Source organism: Melanotaenia boesemani, chromosome 15 (genome assembly GCF_017639745.1).
Source record: "Melanotaenia boesemani isolate fMelBoe1 chromosome 15, fMelBoe1.pri, whole genome shotgun sequence".
Taxonomy (NCBI): Eukaryota; Metazoa; Chordata; class Actinopteri; order Atheriniformes; family Melanotaeniidae; genus Melanotaenia; species Melanotaenia boesemani.
Genome location: NC_055696.1, coordinates 11602607 through 11627979, shown reverse-complemented (window position 1 = coordinate 11627979; position 25373 = coordinate 11602607). Strand labels below are relative to the sequence as shown.

At 37.5% G+C, this 25373-nt stretch overlaps 1 protein-coding gene across 5 annotated transcripts; it reads right to left on the bottom strand.

Annotated features, from left to right (window-relative positions):
• Window positions 1-141: 141 nt before the first annotated feature.
• On the bottom strand, window positions 142-17851 carry arfip2b (ADP-ribosylation factor interacting protein 2b). Of its 5 annotated transcripts, none has more exons than XM_042008196.1 (10): window positions 17563-17851; window positions 15512-15622; window positions 11379-11411; window positions 9667-9775; window positions 8908-8964; window positions 7365-7480; window positions 7010-7231; window positions 6725-6882; window positions 5115-5289; window positions 142-2534 (listed from the first exon to the last, which is right to left on the bottom strand). In XM_042008196.1, the coding sequence occupies exons 2-10, from the start codon at window positions 15608-15610 to the stop codon at window positions 2379-2381; spliced, it is 1125 nt and encodes a 374-aa protein (XP_041864130.1). In that variant the 5' UTR covers window positions 15611-15622; window positions 17563-17851; the 3' UTR covers window positions 142-2378. The 5 variants fall into 5 exon arrangements, with proteins under 5 accessions (XP_041864130.1, XP_041864129.1, XP_041864132.1 ...); XM_042008195.1 differs by having other exon boundaries at window positions 11355-11411; window positions 17563-17850; XM_042008198.1 differs by lacking the exon at window positions 11379-11411.
• Window positions 17852-25373: the final 7522 nt, after the last annotated feature.

Here is a 25373-nt window from a genome sequence, read left to right as displayed (position 1 = left end):
AGATACCTGGGTTTGATTTTATTTACACAACTATTGCTTCATTTATTGCATCCAGATGGTTGTATGTAGCGGGGGCTACAGTGCACTACAAATGGCATGAAAGAATAAGGAAAAAAAAAAAAAAAAAAGTAGAGTCAGAGCCTTTGAAAAGGTGTACTTTTAATTTTGCTCCCTTGGGATAGGGTGGAACTTTTTGGGTCTGAGTGAGTAATGAAGGCAGAGTATCACATCAATCCTTTACACAATTTCTTTTATCTTCATAAATACCTTATGTGCAATCATTCATACAGTATAATACACCAGCTCAGTCTAAAAAACATTTGATTGTACACATATAAAGTATCTCATTTTAGAAACAATCTACAGATCTCTGGCAATATTGACTGCAAATGTTTGCCAGCCTTTTTTTCATGTGAGGGTCAAATAAAGGCAAAAAAGGAGATATTGCCACTCATATTTTAGCACTGGGCGAGGGATTTTAAAAGGACAGGTTTGGAAAACAGGAATCACATTTTCATTATTATTGCTTCGCGGTGGTCAAGCAGACCAGGAGCGGGCCAGTCAACTGAAACAACGGTCTTACACAATGCCCTTTTCAGCCAAACTTAACACTTATTTTCATTGTCCTTAAGAGTGCCATATGAACAGAAAGCCCAGATATTGCATTTCACTTCAGCTCATTTTCACATATAAATCAACAACCATAAGCATGGGATTATGCCAGTCCATGCGAGCTGACACGCAGAAGGCCAAGAGTAGAGCATCGGTGCAAACACACATCTGCACCTTTGGATTGCTGCCTGCCATGCAAATACAGAGACAAGAAGCTGGAAAACAGAACTGTTAACTGATTTCATAGAGGCTCTGATGAGTGCAGCATGGTCAAACATTCAAAAGAAAAAGAAAGAACCTTGTTGATAAAACCTGATTAAACACATGAACATAAATACAGTGACACTTGAAAAATTCAACATCACATATGTATTACAAATGTCTCTTTTAAGATTGGTTACAACTGAAACATTTAGTGCCATCATTCTCCCAGACCCCTAGATTACTAGATTTGATGCTAAAATATTGAAATTACTAATAACAGACAGCTATAGTAATATTCAGTGTGAAGAATGGGTAACCACTGATTTATTCTGCTTTTGAAGGACTAAAAGATGTGTTAATGACATGTATTTGTTTGATTTAGACTAATGTAAGACAAAAATTATGAGTATAAAAAAAAACCAAATGTAGTTAATTCCTATTCTATACAGTTCATTAACACTTAACTAATGGAGTGAATCCTGTCAAGATTTCAGGACTGACAAACCCATCCTTAAAAATATGGGTACAATCTACAGTGAGGCTTTAACTTCTTAACCTATGTAAACAAGGCAAAGGTCTACATCCAACCAACATCTCTTTGGGTAAATAAAAATAAATTTAAGTAAAAACCCGGATCAGGACTTTGGGAAGCTGTGGCAGTGTTCCTTAAATGATTTGCATATATGAAACAGAGTCTAAGATTTTTTTTTAGGTTAAAGGTGAAGTCTGTTGCAAGCTGTGGTGCTTTCAGTCCAAAACACCAGCCCAAATCATACAGATGTACAGTAAAGCTGACTTCAAGTAAATAATAAAAATATAGAAATGTTAAATTACTTGAAACACAACACTGTGTTTTTATGAGCTACAAACAATCATATAATATTTATATCAAAGTGAAACAGTACTTAATTTGAATTTTACATTGATTTGAAATTCCTTTCCAATGCACTCTACAAATCCCTTTCATGTGACGTTGGAAACATCTTTCAGATTTTCTTCCTGCAGGTCACATGTTCATTTGACACATGAACACAAAAATAAGGAGGCACGCTGGGAGAGTGATGAGGGTTGGAAGTTTTTAAGTAGTGTTAAGTTACATCTGTTTTCAGCAAGTTTTAGCATTTTCCTTTTTTCCACCAGTCTTTGTTACTAAGACGGTGCGGGGTTAAAGGTTAACTCAGAGCACTGGGAGCACTTAAGGAGTACAATAATGGCCAGAAACATGACTAACACAAGCTCACACAGCAAAATAGTGTTGAGATACAGGACAAGGTTAAGTGAAGATCAGGAGAGGAAAGGGACAGGTGAAAGTGGAAAAAGGAAGAGAGGCACTAAAAGCCCCCTGAATGTTCATGACACTGGCCACTTCCTGCTGTATTTAACCCATTTCTCAATTAAACCCTGCAATACACAAGTCCAATCATCTAACCACACACACCCATATCTTCATCCACCAAATTATCAGTTTCCTTCTGTAGTGGTCCTTTTTAAGTTGAGGGGTTTCAACAGGTAACAGGTGGAGGCGGCTGAGAAGGAAGCTGCAAGAGGTCCAGCAAGGCCTCTCATTGCTCTTCTAACCAGGAGGGCTTATCGGCCCCGGGAGGCCTCAACTTTATGTTGAACTGGTTCAGCGTTTGCTCCAGCTGCTGCTGATTTCCAGCAAAGTATGCTGAGATGGCATTATGGAAGAGAAGGAGCTGCTTATGCATCACCTTCACCTGTGAGGAAGAAAACAGGAGGTTGGGAAGTAAGAAGATTTTTTTTGCAGAAAAAACAATTAGTCAAGCTAGATGTAAATGAGTCAAGGACAAATAAAGCTTCTAAAAATCTATTTTTAAAAAGTATTTTCAAAATGGATGGCATACATATTTGAGTCTAGAATAATGTATTTAAACAAGTCACGTTTGTTAAAAATAAGTAGTTAAATAATTTTTTTTTACTGTGTTTGTAAATTCTCCTCATAGTAAATGTCAGGTGGCAACCATTTATTTACAAAAAGAAAATTTCTTATAATTTATTCTAAGTCAAATCTTTTAGCAAGTGTCCCTTACAGTGAGCAACACATTATTATTTTGTGGTTATGTTTTGTATGTAGAATAATTTAAGATTATGGCATTCTAATGGTCAAATATTTCCTTATTTCGGTATCCGATTTTACATTTAAAGAAAGAAAAGTAATTTACAAATATACATCTAAATGCATTCAATACAACAGTTATTCCCATCATAGTTGCCAACCCTTATTTCACTTTAACCTATTATTTATTGGTTTAAATTAATATTTTACATGGTCGCACCACCTGACAATTATCGGTGGCGCCACCTGACTAAATTTATTAAAGACAAGAAATACGCTGAGTAATTCTACTAATAATACAAAAAAATGCTTTAGTCAACAGTTGAACAGATGATGGAAACATCAACTTTTATCAATTTTAATGTAATACATCTAAATCCTTGTGATGGACTGGTGACCTGTTCAGGTGCACCTGCCTCTCACCTAATAATTTCTCCGCAACTCTAAACTGGATAAAGTGGAATAGAAAATGGATGGATAGATGTCCAAATCCAATTCATCAGAAGTATGGCAATATTTTAAAACATTGTTCATTGTAACTGAGATTAAACACTAATCACAGACTAAATAAAAATAATTGTGTTAACATTAACAGCTGTGATTAACAAGGATTTCAACAAATTCTGAAATGTTTTATTTAACAGGGGTTATGGTAGATACCCCATTTCAGGTGTATGTAAAGGAGTCCCAGTCTACAAGAGTCACATGTATGTGCCGTGAATTAAGAGGTTCTGGCTCAGAGACCACTTTGAGGACATTGGTTGTGTAGTAAAAAATTATATCCGCAGGATGAAATCATAGGAACTTATTATTTTGTCCCAGCTGTTGCATGTGGTTCACTTCAATCTCATCACCAAGTATCTGAAGTACCTGTGATGCTTTTCAGTGAAAATCAGCCATGAATTTACACGTCCCACAGAGATAAAATTCACCAGTCATTGAACATGTAAAGACCTACAAAAAGTCTCTTTGACCTTCAACTTAAATCAAACAGGAAGTCGGCCATTTTTTTAGGTCATTTTTGCCCCCTCTGTACCGCTTGGTCCATTACGGGTTGCGGGTAAGCTGGAGCCTATCCCAGCATTAACAGGTGAGAGGCAGGGTACACCCTGTACAGGTCATCAGTCCATCGCAGGGCCAACACATAGGGGACAATCAACCATTCACACTCGCACACACTCCTAGGGAGAATTTAGAGTCATCAATTAACCTAACATGCATGTCTTTGGACAGTGGGAGGAGGCCGGAGTACCCGGAGAGAACCCACGCATACACGGGGAGAACATGCAAACTCCACACAGAAAGGCCACTGCCCCCAAGGTTCGAACCTCCCCCCAGTCGAGGCTCAAACCAGCAGCCTTCTTGCTGTGAGGCTGCGGTGCTAACCACCACACCACCGTGCAGCCCTTTGCATTTTTGCCCTTTGTATTTTAAACGAGGTTAAAGGGTGTGACCAAGGCAGATGGCCAATTTCAATATAACGCCATGACCCCATAAACCTTATAAATTACTCAAATTTATCTGACATTTCTATCGGTTGCACCACCTGACTTTTGCAACTAATTTCAAATTAATTCGCTTTAGCATTTGTTAGCATGGTCAAACATTTTTTTAAACTAAATTAAAGAGTTTTATGATTAAATAACATGATAAAATAACATGTTCCTAGTTTTACATTGGTTGTACTACCTGACACTGAAAGTGTAATAGACTACCGATGAGTTGGAATAAAGCTATTTCATCAGTTTTTGATATAGATTTACAAACCTTTTTACTGAACCATAAAGGCTGCTTCTGGCTGAGGCAACATCCTGTTTGCTGTTACTACCCCTTTATCACGTAATAAATTTCCCGTTTTTACTGTCGTACCACTCTGACATTATAGGGCATAGAAATTGCTGGATAAAAGTTTTTAGGTGATCTCAAAATCTTTAAAACCACTAGTATTTATAAATATTGGCTTTTTTAAAAGATTGTAAACGTGCGTTTTTGGAGTTTGAGATGTCAAAACATAAAAAACTACATTATTGCAATGTGCTGAAAATGTATAAAAACTCCATGATTTTCATAGAATAGAGTGATTCATCTAATGCATTGATGAAAATATTTTAAAAAAAGAAATAATATACTCTGACACAAAAATATGCACGTCATGTCACTGACCTAAACACGTAAGCAAATAAAGGAATACCAACGACGCAGACCTGCCTTACGGACTGACCTTATTCTCCTCCAGAAACTTGAGTTTAATAGTAACATCTGAGCGTAGGCGTTCATACTTTTCCTTATGGACCTGGTACTGTTGCTGAGCAGCTTCTATACGAGCCATGGCTACTGCATCTCTTGGACCCATACTCAGCTCTTCAAGGTCTGACCGGTAGGCATCAAACTCCAGTCTACCAACACAAAAGGGGATCGGAGAGGATTAATATAAGAAAAGGGGGCTGAGGTTTCCAATATGTGCAAGTCTTCTTAAACACCATCTGACTGTTCCATTCATAAATCATTTTATTTCATAGCTGATCATTTTAGACAGTTAATATTTCTATGTAATGCATGAAATAATTATTTAATCTGCATTAATTGATATTTTTGCCACTTGAGGGGAGTGGTTGGGCAGTGATGGACAGTAATAAGCCCAACACCGACATCAGAACCACCTAAAAAATAAGAATAAAAAAAAGGAAGGAAACATTGGTGTCAACAGCTATTTAATTGCCTAACAGCCGAAAACTGCTGCTTGTTGTCAAAAATGACCCGAACATACAAGCAGAGACAAGCTGGTCATCATCTGCCTATAGAAGCAGGTTTCCACTCAGCAGATCTAGGTTTGATATCAGTGTTTTTTCATTACAAGTAACAGAGTGATATCTGAAATATGTCCTCTCTGAAGTGTCCTATCTTCTGATCAAATCACCTCTAATGTCTGATTTTTGGTGCAGAGAAGTATTTTAAGAGCCTCCCTGATCATCAAGTTTCTCACCATTTGTTAGGTGGAGCCCAGCCAAACGTCAAAGCAAACTCACTTTGGGTTTATTAAAAAGATTTAATCAACATAGAGGAAAGTTACATTAAAAGAAAATGTGAACTGGGTGGGGTTTACCCATGAGGATCAGTCAGACATAATTCAAAGAAGCTACACGGGGCCATCCTCCTGAAGACCCAGTACCTGCAGGGGGTGCTATGAAGGTGAGAATGTGCATGGGCTGACAGTCAAGTCCCATTTTTCCCTTCTGTCACAGCTCCTGCAAACACATGTCTATGTGTTATAGCATTTTCTGGTCACTTGGGGGCAGCTGCAGAGGTATGAGGTGCTTTTGGTTGAGCTGGGGCTGCTGTTTCTCCATTTGTTTTGCCTGACTTTAAAAATGACTGAAGTCAAAGTGGACAAAGACCTGCTGTGTAGAGGGGAGAATTGAAGTATTCTCTGGATAATAATGATCCAGTGCAGCTGTTGTCTGTGCTTTTCACTTCTGTTTCTTTACCATTTATGGTTTTTGTTGCTCTGGTCTCCTTGTTAAGAAATCTATTGCTGTCAGCTCTTCCCACATATTGCTAACTTTCAGTCGATCAGCACGTGTAGCTTCAATGCCAGAACTTATATCTCTTTGAATAAAAAAACAGGCTATTGCTAGGGGATGACAGTGAGACAAAAAATATCTCCATGAATCAATAAAACTGTCTTAAGGAGGAGGCTTTACTGGTCTGATCCTTAGTCGAAATCAGAAAGTTTCCAGCTAAATCTGACTGGTTTTTTTTGTCTGTGATTTCACCGTTAATACTTTCTGGAATCTGTGTTTTGGGCATCATTTATGGAGTGTATTTGCTAACCTTGCATTTTCATACAACTTGATCGTCATCAGGGTGTCCTCCATAGTCTTGTTGACTAATGTGTTGATGCTTGACACAAAGAAGTTAACGGCACCAAGTAAATTCTCCCCATTCTTGCACAGCAGCTTCTGAGTCTCTGCATTGTAGCCAAACTCATCCTGTAAAGAAGATCAACTTTTAAATGTCGCCTAAAATTAATTTTTTACAATCATACACTGGCACCAACAAAGCTTTAAATAGTTCAAACAAGAGACAGAAATGTAAGATTAAATTTCTGAAATTCACCCGAAGCTCTGGAGATTTCTGACTGAGGTCAGCAAATGTGTCGCCCAGCGCGTGCTGGGTCTGCACCATGTTGTAAAAATGATTGGTCAGAGCTCTGGCCAATCGCAGCACATTCTCATATTTCCTTTTGGTGTCTCTCAGCACCTCAATCTGAGCCTCCAGCTCCAGATCCACAGTTCGAGACCCCCGACCAAATCGCTCCGAGATCATTTGCTTTGTACACTAAGATAAGGAGAGAATCACAGAGATGTCACTAACTAAATAAAAATTCAGTTCAGTGACTGCATCATTTACACGTTTGTAAGGTTGTTATGAAAGTAGTGCTCATTTGTCAACATTACAGAACCTCTGGTACCTTATAAGTGTTGAGACCCCATTTCCTCACAGACTCTAGTTTTTCCACGGCCACACCGCGGGTGGCTTCTTCTGCCGTCATTGACAAGTTGCTGCTGCTGTGGTGCATGTTGGAACCTGAGAAATAGAAGAAGTGACAGAAGACTGTTAACAAACAAGAGCAAAACTTTCATGTGGACTGGGATGAACCCCTGCTAAGATTAGAGCAAACAGGACTGACTGGCTACCACTCAAAATTGCTCTCCATTTAAAATAGACAAAACTGAGGATAATCTCTCAAATCTATCTTATAATTTAAATAACCTTTAAACCAATAAAAAAACATGTATAGGTCTGAGAAAGAGAATTCAACTTAAATTAAATGTTAGTGATAGAGAAAAATAACAAATGCAACAAAACAGACACCAATTTATTTTAAGATGTAATCAGAGAAAAAGGTTAAGGTGGGAATTTGGTTTTATTGTGCTAAAACATCTGATCAATGGATGCAGAGGGTGTCAACCTCACCCTTTTTCCATCTTCAGTACCTTGGTGATCATGTGATTGGCTTTCTATGTGACAGATGGTAGAACTGCTTGAAGCAACGTTACTTCGTCTGGCCTTCATACGCAGGTCTGTGACAATGAATGGGTGTTTGATTTGGGAGGGTTTGGATGAAGGGGATGACGAATTAAGGTAGGGTGTAGGATTTATTTTCCATTTGTATAAATATTTTTGTTTAGGATTGGAATTGAAAATCATAATTGTTTATTTAAGATTTGAACATTTTTGTCCACGTTAAAAAGGTGACAAAAATTGAGTGTTAACATATGGACAAAATGTGGGGACAAAGGAAAATGCAGAAAAACAGGTGGCAACGAAAGAAAAATAAGGAACATACATGTAGGAGGGGATAACATGACGGACAAATATGGGCAAGAACAAAGATGAAAAGACGACACTTAGTGAATAACAGTCAGTGAACAATGCAGACAAATGAGTGACGATGGCAAGAAAAGTCTAAACTGCAGCTGTTTATGTTGATAACTTACTTTGCTACCAATTTTTAAAGACTAAACATTGTGAAACAAATAAAAACTTGTGTTTAGTTACAAGGTCCAGAAATCCCGTTACTAAGCTAATTTGTGAAAAACCAAGTGTTGACCCATTAAAACCAAGAAGAAGCTGAAGAAACACTGTGGTGGAAAATAGCTGCAATATGTACGAGAAAAGCAGCAGAAAGCAGATGTAAGTTTACTGCCTCTCTCCACTGAAAAGAGAAAACATGATGAAAAGGGATAGAAAAGCTGGCTCCCAACCATCTAAAAATAAGTTAAAAAGGATCAAACACTCAATATAGAGAGCATCTTTTCAAACTGTGATGTTAAAATAATAACTCTAGAAAATCAAAATGACAGCTTCCATGCATTTTATAATCATAATACTTACTAATTTGATATGACATAACCCCCCCCCAATAATCCTCCCTATAATATTTTTCTTTTTTAATCTTCACAATCTGGAAAGAAGCTCTCCATAATTAAAAACAGTTAGGTGTAATCCACCGAATCCTGTAACTGGGATCCTTTTGTTAAACTCTGGGTTGTAGCGCACAGCAGGGCCTGAGAGAGACAGTAGGACAAAATGCAGGTATATTAGCCATGTCATTTTCCTTTGGGACTACCCTATCTTTACACTACATATGGAATAATCCGGATATAAACAATTAAATGTTCCACCTTTCATATTAAAACAGCCAAATATTCCCCACTAATGAACAAGGAAAACAGTATTTTAATGATAATAATAATAAAACCACACATTGAATGGACTGGCATAGACACCTGCAATTAAAGATTATATGGCAGCTTCTTGTTATCTACCATATACAATTATTTTCTTATAGTAATGTTGGCATTTGTTGACATTATTATTATGAGATGTGACCTTTTTGCAAAACACGTACATTTAGACAGTCAAATAACTTGTGCAAGAGAGAAGTGCTGAAAGAAATGCACAAAAGCCAGTTTAAGGGCTGTATTAATGAGTTTAGTGGAATCCTTATCAGACAACAAAACAGTCATCCAGCTTTTCTTGCTGTGAATGCTAAATAAAAACACACTGCATCCACAGAACATTTTGGAGTGTCGTGCTCAAGAGCACATTGAAGAAAACCATGAAGACATTAGACACTAGTTTTTATTATTATAGCTCCAATGATTGAGATAACTCTGAATGATCATCAAATACAGCAGATTTATTATGCCACAATCTCACAAACTTGAAAAGGAGACTCAAGACTTCAAGGAGAAGTATGACTCTACCTTTGATTGAGCTGGTGGGAATAATCCCTTCTGCAGTTCCGCCATAGCCTCCGGACACTATGCTTGTCTCATTAAGATTGGGACCCGATACCATCACCTGCTGTAGGTCCTACAAGGTTGGTAAATAAAAGAGAGAACAGCAAAAACAGAGGAAGAAAAAAAAAATAGGGTTTGGAGTGGGTAGGGATGGGGATATGTAGACAGATTATGACTTCAGTGTTGAAATCTTAATGCAGGCAACGCAGTTTAACAGTCTATTCACTAGAGTGGGAAAATGACTGTTAGGAGGGTTAATAGGCCAAGATGGAAAGCTAAAGTAAGTGAAAGACAAAACACACATGAATTAAGTGCCAGTCAATAATGAACTCAAACTAAATAGTGTCTCTTGCCCCAATCCCTAAATGACTTAAAGCTATATTCACACTAATACATATTAACAATATTAATAATTTTTACTTCATTAATCCCAATTAGAAAATTCAACTCTAGAGGTACTAGAGAGCAATGGCTGTGTTTCCATGTTTCAGGGCCAAGGGAGCAGTTAGGAAGGGTTAGAGGCCCATAGTGGTTCGTCTCTGTTGGCACACTAGGGACTTCTCCAGACCCAAGCCTTCCTCTGTAACCACTAGACCACTACTCCCCCTGATAACAGTTTTGAAATATAAATCACTAAGCTGCAAAAACTTTTGGAGACTGTTTCAGTTCAGACATTGCAGGACTGCATTTTAGTTCAGACAAGAGGAAAGTCATTATTTCCAAAAGTGTGTGTGAAAATAATTCCCTTATCGAGCAACATTATTGTGTGATGTATTTTCAGACATGAAAATACATCACACAATAATAATAAATTTATGTTAATTTATTTACCACATTGCTTTCTTTTAAACCTATTCTTGTTTGTAAGTAGCATAAAATATTGCATTATCTTTCCTTTCATTCAAAAATTCCTGGACTCTCCTGATCAGAAAACGTAAAGGAGAAAATAGTGCTGCATGGTACCAGAAGAAGGCTGCAGCAGGTTTGCCATAAGGAAACTATATCAGAATGCTCCAGAAGGAAGTAGTCATTTCCTTTCTGTAAACAAACAATGTGCAGGAAAAACTGCTGTAGTTTGTACTGTCAGAGGTAATGTGTATAAAATTCCTGTCTCAACACATCATGTATTTGTTAAGGCAGAACTGCAGCGATATGGAGCCAGAATACATTTCTTTCTCCTTTTTTTTATTTTTCTAATAAACTGAATCATCAACTGACACATCAGACGTGAAGCTAATCAACTAAAAAGAATTAGTATGACAGGATGTTTAGTAGAATGACATTATGTTTGATTAACACTAACCTAAGAGATTAAAGGATAACACTTAAAAATCAGAGTCTAGATCAAGTGAGTCCACTCAGTACAAAACACATTTGATGGCTTTGAATACTATTAATTAAAGGGAATAATTTATACTGAGCTCTAGGTGTTAGTTAAACCATTTGTTAACACAACTCAGTTGGGAGAAAATCCCTCAAAACATTTGTTTTGAGATGCTCCTATCAACAGTTTTTAGGGGTAATGTTAGCACGCAGCAGAACAAGCTTCATTAGCAAGAAAATCTGAGACTTTTTCAACAAACCAAGTCAAACCACTGAACAGTACTACACACCAACACCACACATGTAAAAAACACAAATGGCCTGCTCACCCTGGTGCCTCTGGAGCTCCCTACCTTCTCATCTAAGCTCCACTGCAACTTTGCAGCCTGCACAGAGATGGAGGGGTGGAGGGGGGGTCAAACACAACAACAACAACAGAAGAAGAAACAGAAAAAAAACACAAAGAACAAAATCCATGACTCAAATCACGAAACAAGAAAAAAAGAAATTATTTGAATTCAACAGACAGAAGTGAGGCATGATGGAGAGCAGTGATGACTGGTATCACAGCAGGTCAGCGTTCATCATTTGGCCGAATTATGTTGAAATCCCAAGTAGAGCTAGTCCACTGGAATTTTAACATGCTTTTGCTTTTAATCTTCAATGTGTTTCTAAGTTGTTTTTTTTTCCATTAAAAACAATTTCATCACTGTCTGTAAGATTTAAATATAGGCTCTAAAAATCAATCGTGACTCACCACACACGAGCATTAAAGAACAGGGGAAAGAAATCAAGATGGAAATGTTAAAACATAAAAGCATCCAAAACTGAGAGCCCCAACTCAAAAGGAATAAAGTTCAGAAGCAGTTTATTTGTTGATTCAGCGCTTTTAATGAGATACAATATATATGTTGGAAAACGGGTTACACCACTAGCCTGTACTGAACTGAGAAGTAATATAAAGATTTTTTTTTTCTTAGCGGGCAGTTTAGAAATTCTGGTTCAATGATGCAATTGACTGAATATTTCAACCAAACCCTGCTGTAATGTTAAAAATAAACCTGCTATAATGCCTTAGCCAATCATAGCATCTAGCCATATATCTAAAAAAGTTACTGCATCCCTAATTAAACCACAGAGGTGTAATCAGATGAAGAATTAGACTTTGTGAAGAGTGAAATTGAAATGCACTGCTGGAAGGTAACCAAAATAAATGGCTTTTATATCTGCAGTGGGAGTTTGTGATTTAACATCTACGCTGCTGGTTCAGTTAAAGCAACTGAGTTGTTCTTGTAAGACTGGCACTATTCATTTAAGCCAGTCTGAGATCTGTCAATCAGGATCCTCAGCAAACACACCCTTATGATTGTTAAACCAATTGTTAATATTTGGTCATTGCTTTAATCAAATAATGTGTTTCAATGATGCGAAAAATGCTCTGACTTAAAGCCAAATAGAGCAAATAATAACAATAATTCTATTTTCTGTAGACTATCATCATCATTTACTAGGGATATCCTAATTTTTTAATGGTCATTAATTCATAGTATAGTTTATGCAACGTTGCATAGATTATTTTGTACTATACTTTTATACTCTAACGCATAGTGAATTATTACCACCACCATGAGGCAGACCGTAATGCACCAAGCTGTTTTCTAACTGCTGTGAAACAGAAAAAAGCTTCAATACTGCCATCACCGGTAAAACATGTGGCACTGTGACCTTAGATGATAAAGGTGTACAAATAAGATAAGTAATCAAAGCCAAAAAATAAAGCCTCTGAAAGCTCTGCGTTGCTATTCTTTCAAAATTATTAAACAACTGAGACTGAATCCCACTCGTTTAGTAAAACTATATGTGGTTATTTGGGAGCAAATGGCAAATTCATTACCAAATTTTCTTGCCATATTGTTGCATAGTTTAATAACTCTTGTGAAAAGTGGTTGTCATTGTTTTGTATACTTGTGCAAATATGGTAACCTTATGCCTTTTTTCTTAAAATGCACATCTCTATTGTTTACTTTTCATAAATATGAATATCTATTCACATACACCACATCAGCAGCTAAAAAATGGTTCAAATAAACTAACATTCTGGTTTAATAATGCTGTCTTTTCATTCAGTTAGTGCATCTCCATTTAACCAATCCACCCCATATTGTGGCATCTGTTCAACGTGGGAGATAGCTGACACAGACGTAGATCCTTCCCAGTACATTTTGTTTAAATAGTATCTGTTCCTGAAAATAAATAAATGTAAATGCTATAACATAGAAAATGTGGTATAGAAAAAAAAAAGAGAACAAATCATCAAATCACCACCTTGTAGCATTACTGACCCACTTTACAATTTCATCAAAACATGAGATATACATTTTGGCTTTATGCATTAATTACCACAAGCAGTCACCTGTAAATCCTGTTTAACTGTACAGATGCCAGTTAAAATGTCTGAGTAGACACCAGTGAGTCAATGTGATGCTTTGGATTATTTTGCCAGGATGCTCCTGGCAGTCAATTCCATCTCTATTACTGTCAAGATGACAGTCACCATCCCAGTTCTGACACATGCGCTATGCTACGACATCTGAAACCCGATTTTTGCTCCTCTTTAAACTGCCAATCTTCATCTCTATGTGCATGACCAATGCTGACTGCTACAGCTTTAAACCAAGTGCTTCTCAGTACAGATCAATCTGCTTTGTCACCCAAGGACAAAGCACTGCCAGTTTCAGATTAATTGCAGAGTTGCTATGACAACTGGTTAATATCCAGAACTAAAGAGATGAACACTTCTCATACATAAACATGTAAAAATGAGGCAGCCACACCAAATGGTAGTTTACCAGTAAAAGGTTGCTGAGAAGGAAGCACTTTTTTTTTTTTTAACTGCTTGAGTTGACACATAGTTTGGTGAGCAAATAACAAAACAACAGCCGGTGCTTTCTTCCAGGATCTTCTGTCTGTTTGTCCAACAAGGTGTGCCTTGTGGTGCAGGAAAAATAACAACCTGTTTCAATTTACTCTGTTCCACCACTGCCTTTTTATTCTCCTCTAAGACACCAAAAACATGGACTAAAATGTGTGCATATCCTGTGCACTGTTGAACAGTCTCTTGTCTTCAAATGCAGCAGAATAAATAACCTTATGTGGTTCTTAGTCTTTATGTGGAGAAAAAAACTTCTGAAAAGCAGGTATTTCAGCTCAATACCTAATGTTAAAATTAAGTACAAAATACCAGAAATGTATCTGTAGGCCCAAACACAAGACCTCAGGAGCGGTTACAAAGTGCACCTGGTATCCAGGGAGACCGCAGGACATCAATACCCGATCTCCCTTTAAGATTGCAGGTGTAAATAAGCAGGTTATACAACACAAGGAGTTGTGGCAGTGTACAAAACTAGGCAAAAAGAAAAAAAGTAGAAAATGCTGCCAGGACAAACAGGGAACTTAATGAGCACAGCACATAGTGATGAGAATGGGGTCACTAGAAAAAAAAACATGCATAGACTACAGAGGAGAATTACAAATCTAGCAATGAGCTATTGAATTTAAGTAAATAATTAGTAACTGACTCCATTTGAAAAGCCAGGGTAGTGGTGAACACTAGCAGGTAAATTAATGTAAGAGAGATGAAATGACAGCTGTGAACACTTCCCATAACTACCTGACAACTTTAAACTATTTTTTTCAGTAACCAAACAATACCACTTAAGAAATACTGCTCAAGTATGCAGCTGATTAATGCAGTTGTATATTTTAAATGTATAACATTTTAACAATTATTTAAACCATTATGCTAGCATTGACTCTGTTTGATGAAATTCTTTTTAAATATGATGTAGAAAAACAGCAATTTCTACAGCATTTCTTTTTTTTTTTCTCATCATGTCTTGCGTTCCACCTAGGTGTCACCCTGGAGTATTTCTCTGATGTGCAAACATGTCACCAGTGGACAATCTCCCACTGTAAAGTTCATGTGTGAAAAGCAACTGCTGCAAAAAGTCCAGACCTAATGTTTTGGTCAAACTCTACAAATTCTCATGTGTGAAAATGGCGATCAATATATGTTTAAAAAATACTAAACATGTGTTCCAATCATAACTTATGCTGATCGCCATGGCAACAGCTGAAACGTTTAGGTCAACACTACTAGAAAACACATTTCTAATGTTGTAGGAATATTTATGCAATAATCTCAACATCATATTTAAGTAAAAGATCAACAAAGGTCTAGATCGATATGACAGCTTTATATTTGTAATATGTAAAAAAGTAGATGAATAAATTAATTATAAGTTACTCCAAACATGAACGACTCCTACATACCCACCTCTGTTTGCTACAGTTTGCTTTTGAGGATGCCACTTGTGATGGCAAAAATAAATACCATTTCTGTCTCTTTGAAAGTTTTAATTTTTTAAGGTGGTCTCTGAATGTTACACATTGTAGACTTTCATTTCACACCGTAGCGCTGACCCACCTGTTCGAGGCTGTCATCTTCTGGTAGTGTTCCTGTGTCACCGTTACTGTTGATAGGGATCTCCATTGTGGCAGCTTTACTCATAATGCTGTCTGTCATAATGCACTATGTCTGTGAGACAAAAAGAGGAGGCAGAGTGTGGACACTGCAAACCACTTCATGAAAATAATGTGAAAAAAAAAAAACTGTGAGGCCTAATGCTGCTTGGAAAAGGAGAGACCTTAGCTAAGCTTAGCCAAAACAGACAAATCATTGAGCAGATGGGAATATAATTATCATAAATAAAAGCGGAGGAGGTTTTTTAAAGAGCAAGGCTACCACTCAGAATAAAAACAACCCACCTATGAATCCCCCTCTTGAAACACTCAAAGATGCCCCTACTACAATGAGCTGTCATGAAACGGCCACTCTAAATCTCAATTACAAGGCTGTATGTTACCAGTAACCATTCCCTAAAAACCCTGACATAGAAAGGGCAAAAAGATGTTGAACAGTGTTTCAGTTAAACAGGTACACATCAAACCTGATAAACTTCAGTATGTTCAGAAGACCAAAGCAACAGCCACCCGTAAAGGTTGCAGGGTACTTCTGAGTGATATATTTTGGGGTTTTTTGGACAACAGAACAACTGCTATCTTAAAAATGTAGCATTATGCACACTTTATATGGTAATGGCTGGAAAATTACGAATAAAAAATAATAATTAAAAAGCGCAAGTGATGGGCAAAGCCTGATCCCAGATCTTGTGAACTATGTGAACTTAAATCATTCTTATAAAGACCGGATTGGGACTGACAATCAAAAACAGTATGCAGCTTTAAACCACTACACTCTTTGAGAAGCAAAATAGTTGCTAAGAGTCTGAAAAGTAACACAAAAGCATTCCTGATAAGTAGTTCTTGTAAATAGTTCCTACCCTTAACGGTGTCCGAATGCAACCCCCACAGCTCCGTTTTGATTTATGAATACTTTATAATACCAGTTATTAAAACACAATTTCTATAAGCCTGTGTAACCTGTTCAAACCTTTATACAGCATACACTGGCTAGAAGGCTGTATGTGTGTTATTGAGTGAAGCTTAGAAAAAATATACTTTATGCAATGTCAGATTTGCAAGTACCAGGCTTAGTAGTTTTCTATGAGTTCACTTGCTGGCACAAATACTGTGACTGTTGTCTGAAGACAGGAATATCAGCTACTTGTTTACATTGGCTCTGACATCGCTTAATGTACACCTCGCCAAGCCTAGTCCATTTCCCGAAGCATGGAGCTCTGTTGACTTTACTCATTAGTTGCAAAAGTTACGCATCTATTTCCCCCCAATGTTCAGCACAATTCAAAGATCTTATTGAACATGTGTCAAAGCTTTCTTATGAAATATTAAATGTGTCAACCCCCCCAAAAAAACTTTACTGCTGTTAATTGCTAATATGAATCTAGAAAGTATAGTTAGTTTAGTCATTTATAGTTGGCTGAGTAAATGAGAAATTAAGAAAGATCAAGGTAAAGCTAATTTTAAAATACCAAGAAAACACAGAAATCTATCGTTTTACTTTAATGGAACAGTTTCATATTGCCAACAATTTCTCATTACTTTCGGACAAAAGTGCCATCAACATAAGGTAAAGGGAAGGGATCAAAATCCGGTACATGACAACGAGGCAAACATATGTGCGAGCGTCGACAGGTGCACCAGCACAGGTGCAAAGTTCTCACACAGACAGGTAGCGCTTGATGCGGGTTTCATGTGGATTCTTTCCAGTTCTGTCCCACAATGGGGATTCATGCTAACAGTAAAACGTAGCACATAATAACTTTAAGGACAGTGTGTAATAAATCTGAGTAGTTTTTAAGAAAGAAAATTAATCTTTTTGTAAAAGGCCTGAGTCCATTTCACGTATGCAGCTGTTAAGAAGAAAGTGGTTATGCCAACAAGAAAAAGGAGATACAGAGTTCAACGTGAAAACTCTGCTGGTTAACAACAGCATCACTACAAGGTCTTAAACACAAACAAAATACTATAAAGTACATTTAATACGGTTTGACTTACGGTGTGCTTGGTCCTGTCGTAAATGCAGAGATCTTCGGAAAGCTAACGCGCAAGCTAATAACTGGCTAACGATAGAGCATCCCAGTTCGTGCGTAGCTATGGGAGACTGTTGTGCCCTTTGTCAGTCCAAAGGAAATCTACCAAAGGAAAACTCTTCTTTAATAACATTTGAAAAAAAATCACCTCAAGCCTAGGGATTACTCTGACTGCGTTGGTCTTCACTCTGCGTAAATATCTCTGTACCTTCTGGTCATGAAGCCAGAGGGAACGCTTTACGGAACTGACGACACCGTGGAATTCATTTTGCAGACGCCCTCCGACACAAAGATCGTCGATTTATGCGAAGATGAATCACTCCTACCACCTACCATAGTGGTACCATCCTCAACATCACTGCTTAACTTGTGTAACTTTGAGCACCTTCTTATCGATAACTGTCTACTACTACACATTTAACGTATAAAAATACAATCGTGATACTTAATGGACACATTTCTTAAAATGTTTTGCAGTTGTTTAGTTGAACTGAAACTCTGGAAATTTCAAAACATGTACTGATTTTTGTGCTTTAGACCAAACGCACACTAACAAAAAAAAAAACAAAAAAAACAAAAAAAAAACAACAACAACAGAAAAACTAAAACAAACAAACAAACAAAAAAAAACAAAAAACAACAACAACAAATGCAGCTTCAGCTGAAAGTGAAAAATATCACCCACCGATACTTATATAGATAAACTACTTTTTCTTTGTGGACGTCATGATTGACTCATTACACAGAGTTATGCGTGAAATTTTACACGGCGTGAGACTTATACATTTATTTTTCAGTAGTGCCGGTAATAACCTATCTTGGGAGTAGGGTGTAGTAATGTTGGCTTTACACTACTAAAAGTACCAAGTTTAACTACAAAGAGTGAGTGGTTTTTTTTCATTGTGCTCAATTAAATGTTACCGCACTGAATTGCTGTGAAAGACTTCATATAAACTACTTCATATAAACTGACACAGGAGGCAGGACCATTACCTCTTGTGTCCATAACTGTAAACTGCCTCAGAGCAGTGGTTCCCAACCTATTTTCTAATACAGCTGCCATTATAGCTTTTAAAGGAAATAAAGATATCTGGAACATTAAATGAGGGCTGCATTTCATTCCTTGTCATGAGGTGTTTCTAACTGCAGACATTAATGACATTAATATGTAATCCAAAACGGAGATTCATCTTTATAAACATGGGCAAGAAGAATCATTTGATCCAATCTAAAGGATAGAATGTTAGAACAACTCTGACAAAGGGATAAAATCTATGTTATTTAATTCATTCATTCATTCATTCATTCATTCATTCATTCCTTCTCTGTACCGCTTATTCCATGTAGGGTCGCAGGTAGGCTGGAGCCTATCCCAGCATTAACAAGTGAAAGGCAATGTTATTTAATATATGTTGTTATTTTTAACAAGTTATGCAAATCAAAATAAATGTTTTTTGTATAATTGTATCACCGTTGTTGATGCATTTTTAATCTAGGCTGGATATTGCACAGTTTGATTAAGGCATTCATTAGGCTGACACCTGGTGCCAGTGTGGAAACTGTTCTGGGCCAGCACAGGGCCACCACTGTGCCTGCAGCTGGCCTCAGGCTGGCCCATATAGGGGCCACCTTTGGCAAGTCAGATCCGGGCCAGCAAAGGGCCGTTATTCTTTGCGGTATGTGGGCCAAGTTTAAGTGCATTGTATGGGCCAGTACAGGGCCACCATTAGGCTGACATCCGATGCCAGTGTGGAAACTGTTCTGGGCCAGCCCAGGGCCACCATTAGGCTGACATCCGATGCCAGTGTGGAAACTGTTCTGGGCCAGTACAGGGCCACCACTGTGTCTGCAGCTGGCCTCAGGCTGGCCCATGTGTGGGCCACCTTTGGCAAACCACATCTGGGCCAGCAAAGGGCCGTCATTCTTTGTGGTATGTGGGCCAGGTTTAAGTGCATTGTGTGAGCCAGAACAGGGCCAGACCAATTTTGCTACCTGGGCTTCCACAGTAACCCCACCGCTCAGGTACTCTTAGTGACAATGGAAAACCACAGTGTACAGATTCAAGGACAAAACACAAAAAAATCACACATTTTCATTACAGACTGTAAGAAATTACACCTCTTCATGGAGAAGAAACTGTCTACAGGAGGCATATATTATGCACACATTAGATTTTACTGAGGAGTAAACCCACTGTTAAGTGCTGTTCTGTTTTATTCATTTAGCAGCCGCTTTTCTCCAAAGCAACTTACATCTGAGAGTAAGAACAACACAAGCAAGAATTCAAACAGGATGGGAAATCATAATTAAATAGTAGTCAGACTGCAGTGAGACCAGTTGGACCCAGGTGCTGTCATGTAGTGCTAGAGGCAGTGTGATTTTTTTTTTTTTTTGTCTCTATAATAGCCCTTTGTTTAGTGTAACTTAAGCGTAAGTGCACGTAACTGATTCAGTGCTGAGTTGTGTCATAGAGCTGTACAAATCTTTCTAACTCATTCCAGTGAGCAGAAGAGTTAAGCTAACTGTATAGCTGAGTCTTTAGGTAAGGAAGGATAAGCTTGGTCTTGGACAGATTTAGCCGAAGGTGACGATCCTTCATCCATGCAGAGATATCAGCAAGGCATGCTGATATTCGCATTGAGATGGTTGTGTCATCAGGTGGGAAGGAAAAGGTCCTTTTGGGCGTGGTGCAGGTCCTCTGCCTTGGAGGTGGTGCACATCTGGGACCTTTGTTCTTGCCGCCCTGGATGGTCAGTGCCTGGTGGGGTCAGTAGCTGCCGATCTTGGCCCGTCAGGGCCTGTCGCAGGGGACTTTAGCTGGGGCCTTTCTCTGCCGCCCTCTGGGTGGGTTCAGGAGGGTCTTCGGGGTGGGGTGGCTTGGGTTTGTGCTCCGGAATTGCTGCTGATCGCCCGGGTCTCTTGGTCACCCTAGTCTGCCTCTAGCCTCCTTAGAGGCGTGGTTGCATTTGCACAGTCACACTTATCACAGTTCATTCCTCATTCCTCATACTCTGTATGCTGACACAGTCACTCAGTTGTCCAGTGGGTTTATACACTAAGAGCCACTGTTATGTTTCTGTACAGGTGTAGCAGTTGGTTGTCTGGAGTTAGGTTGGATTAAAGGTTGCTGCCTCCATCTACTGTATCTTTGTCTCCTACTGTCTCTTTTGCTTATCTTCATTATTATCCTTTCCTTTTCCTTATCCTCTTTTTCTGTCCATCTCACATCACTTGAAAGTGTATGATTAAAGGCGCTCTACAGTCACACCGTCCACTTCTTCCTCTAAATGGAGGATGAGAATTCTGTGGCTTCTTAAAAGAATTACTTAAGAATGATGTCAGCTCTGATGTGGTGAAGCTCATGATTTGTTTTTAATTTTGCATTATTCAGCTTCTCTGTGACAGATTGACCAAAGAAACAAAGTCAAACTCAGAACAAAATACTGACACACAGGGTGAAATTAATTCTATAAATACACAGTATATATAAGCTATAACTGAATGAGCTCTTACTACGGATGGGCTGTGAATTTTCAAACAACCTCTGCAGTCACTTAAAATCTAAGGAAAGAGGTGGGAAGTGAAAGCAAAGGAAAGTGTGAGCATTTTATTAATGAATAAATGTGAAGTTGATCTAAGTGCGGAGCCAAAAGAAACTCTTGTGGGATTTTGTTGGAAGAGGGCATGGAACGTCATATGGGAACATTTTACTTTAAGTGTGCTTGAACAAAGTATGAGTTTTCCAGCTGTTGGTGTCTTTTTTTTCTTGGTGCCATCACTACCTCTTCCAGTGATTAGTGTGGTACTTAGCTCACTTTCTTCTCCTCTTCCTTTTTTAGAGAAAACAACAAAAAATGTTTTATGGCTTGCAGACATGTTAACAATATAATCATATGCACCATAATTACCTACAGCTGCTGCTACTACTAATGTACAGCACTGTCCAGTCCAATTATAGGCTACAACCTTCACAATCCCACTAAAGATTGGTCAGTTACCATAAATTTCTCATTATGACAGCTATTCTGTTTTATTGTGCAATTAATCTTAATTTCTTGGATAGAAAGGATTTATTTTCTCTTCAAGTTTTGTTATAGTTTAGTTAGTGCAAAGTGTTTTACACCTAAAACAGAAAAAATAACAAGTCAGTGGAAAACTAATATATTTAAAAATACATTTAAAAATTGGTCTATAAAAGATGTGTGTTCACTTTATACAGTTTGCTGTATTTCTTGTGTGTATGATGTATGATGTTTTTCTGAAAATGTAATAAAATCCATTCCTGAAAAATGGTGTTAGGATGGAGAAGTGACATTTATTTAAAATATAATGTGCTGTTGAGGTAATTTGCTTTTATGTAGATCTTCAATGTAATAAAAAAGAAGTGCTTTTTAAGGTTAAGAAGAAGTTTTCAAACATTCTTCACATAATTCAGTTGCTTTGTCCTTTCATTGTTTAGGTTTCTATGTTTTCTTTCATGTAAAAGTGGAATATTTCACTATATATTCATGTAGAATATATATTCACTTTATACTTAGTTATATGTGACCACTGATTAGTGTGATGGAAAATGCAGAGTTAGCAGTGTGACGCACACCCAAGGTAAGTCCATATTTTTCTGTTAAACATAGATGTAGAAAGTTGGAGAAAGTTTTTGATCTTTGTTAGTCAGCAACCACATAAAGCCTGAACTTGGCTTCAGAACGAGTGTTTACTGGAATCAGGAGATGTTATTCCTTACTCAGTCATTAGCGTGCAGACTCACCTGTTGACTCATATTAACACACACACAAATGTGGGAAAGTCTCGTGCAGGCAGCCTTTTCCACGGACACAGCACATTTTGAACTCATGAGAAGTTTTGAAAACTATGAAAAGTGCTGCTCACATTTAATGTACTCCATCCCATCACTTAAACCATAAAATAATGACTGCAAGCCTTATGGGTTTTTCTATACCTAATATGTCCTCATGGTGGCACCAAACTCCAAATTTAAACCAAGTAAAGCTCATGTCTACTGTATAGAGTGTAGAACACACAAAGCAAAAAGTATATAAATCTACAGCAGGAAAACAAGATGTCTTTATTCTCACTAGTAACCACCAAACTCTGATCACATGACACTGATGTAAGTATTTCAAGAAACCACACCAGTCTTGCTTGCTTCTGAACAGCAAAATGCTACTGATGTTGTCCTGAAAGTCTTTAATTTTCATAGAAACAGCCCTCTCTCTTTTCATAGAAAGTGAGTTTGACCTCACAGTGATTGTTGTCAAAGACCATGGTTAGCCTATAAAATTAACAATATTACATTTTCTTTTGGGCAGAACATGACAAGAACTGAGACCTGAGAATATTAAAATATGAAATCCCAAACCGTGTATATTAATTCTAACTCTAACCTTGTGTGTGTAACTCCTAACCCTAACAAAATGCAAAAGAGAGCAGAGTAGAAAAGTGAGGACTCGTATATGGGAGCAAAGGAACGGTGGGGAAAAGGTGGATTGGGTGTCAAACTGGGCTCTCCAGCATGAGAATTGGTAGAGTAGAAACTCCAAACACCCCGACCTTCCACTATCCTTCTCCTTTTCAAGTCGTTGTGACCAGACAGAACCAAACTTGTTATTTTAGATCTTTTTTTTTCCTTTGTTACAAAACATATTATTATATATCATTTTGCATTATAATTTCCTCCTAGAATAAAATTTTTTTTTTCATATAATTACTATTTAAAAACTTCTACATTTTGTGCTTTTCACCAACATAGCTGTTACATGTTCTGGTGTGAGAGTGGGTTGAATAATTTCACTGAAATGCCAATTCTAACACTCAGTATGAAATCTGCTGGTTAAAGTCAGCCAGAAGTGCAAAAACCAACGTTGTGGATTTCCTTCAATACCTAACCGACAAGCTGATAATAAGATTTTTTAACTGCAATGCTGCATAATAGGTTTTGATATGTATTAATACTGATTAATATTGAACATGATCTTACTGTAGCTGTCTTTCTATTGAAAAATTAGTAATTCCAGTGGAAGCTTTTGCAAATGTTGGAAGCATTAAGTGTTCTAATGTGTGCCAGAGATGTTATTAAGTGCTTCCTGAGTTTATTTTGCTGTTTGAATGCAGCTACCTATATTTGGCAGAACACACTCTAGCTTGCTAAATAGCACACAAATGAACAACGTACACTTGCATCATGGAACACCCACACACAAACACATGCAGATGTGGCCAGAAGAGCAAGCTGTAATCAGAAGTGTATGTCTTAGTTGCCAAGATTGGTGTTTTACAGCTGTATTTGTTCCTGAATCTGCAGGTTTATTCTGCACTCTAGGTCACGCACTACATCAAAACACTGCCAGAGTAAAAAGGGGGCAAGCACATACCCCCCTTACATTAAACCTGCCACACACACAGGCTTATGAAGCCTGCCCACACACACTAAGCAAGACAGTACCCACATCAAAGCAAATAAGCTAATTTATTCAGGAAACATTGGATCTATATGTCTAAACTTGAAAGGAGAAACATTTAGGAAATAAAATTAAGTAATTGTAGTCTCCTAAATATTTACACCACCTGGGGTTAATCAGTTTTTAATGAGAGTCAAGGCTCTTTTTCCAAAGCATTATTCATTTTTTCCTGAGGCGACATTTTCATGTCAGGTTGATTTGTGCAGTAAAACCAGTTGGATTAGTGAGCTCATGCCTGGAGCACTTCTACTGACCTTTGACATAAATACATATTACACAAAATTTAAAGCATAATTATCAAAATATTTACGATATTGAGTTTCTTTTTTTTTATGTCAAGCAGATTTTCACAGAAATGCTGACAATGGACTCAGAGGACCCCAAAGATGTTGTTTATTCCCCCCCTTTTTTTCCTATTTTTTTTATTTTTTTTATTTATCCAAATCTTATTTAAACCTGTTCTGATGATATTGTACTGATATTTATATTTTTTCTCATTGAGAAAAAAAGGACCTTTACTAACCTCAGCATGCTGTGGGACCACAGTCAATTTGGTTCACAAAACAGAGCCAGGCAGCAGGTGGGGCTGTGGGAGAGGGGAAATGGACTGTAATCAGACAAGCTGCCACAGAAACACCAAACATTCACTTTATGAGGCAGTCATATCCAGTCAGCCAACATTCCATTCTATTCTTTGTCTAAAAAAAAATAAAAAAGAATAAAAAAAAAGAAAGAAAAGAAAAAGGTTTGCTATTGGCACCCTGCTACAAGCTAGTTTGAAATTTTAGCATTAACTTTGCTGTTCTCATTGGCTGAAGAAAGTAATAAATTACTAATTTAAATTCTGTGAGGATGAAAGTGTTAAATAACATCTACACACTCTCTTTAGCCCTCTTTATGTCTGGGCTCTACATCTAGTCTGGTGAGATGCAAATTATTTAGCATTGTGAGACGCTACACTGAGACTAAACTGTGTATTGAGTCTACTGTGGTTCAGAGTTTTCCACCACACTGGTCAGAAATGGAACAGATGAACAATTTTAAAAATGGACTTTGAGTATACTACTGTAGAATTTTTGCGACTCTTTCTAAAATGTATTTTAAAATCTTGTCAATTCCAGAGTTGTATTAAATAACATGCGGAGATCCCAAGAATGTGTTTGTTCAATGAAATCCTCATTTAGGTCTAACAAACCACTGACAAGCCCAATGTAAGCCAAACAAAACAAAACAAAAAACCTCTGAAAAGATTAATCTGTAATGTGTAATACTTCATCTCTTGCTCCAGGCTACTTCAGGC

Excerpts from the sequence above, each read along its gene's own strand:
- arfip2b (XM_042008195.1), bottom strand. The coding sequence starts at position 15,610 with ATGACAGACAGCATTATGAGTAAAGCTGCCACAATGGAGATCCCTATC. Across the intron at positions 7,232-7,364 it reads GGGGTCTCAACACTTATAAG|TGTACAAAGCAAATGATCTC; the intron begins GTACCAGAGGTT and ends TCCTTATCTTAG. Across the intron at positions 2,535-5,114 it reads AGTTTCTGGAGGAGAATAAG|GTGAAGGTGATGCATAAGCA; the intron begins GTCAGTCCGTAA and ends TCTTCCTCACAG.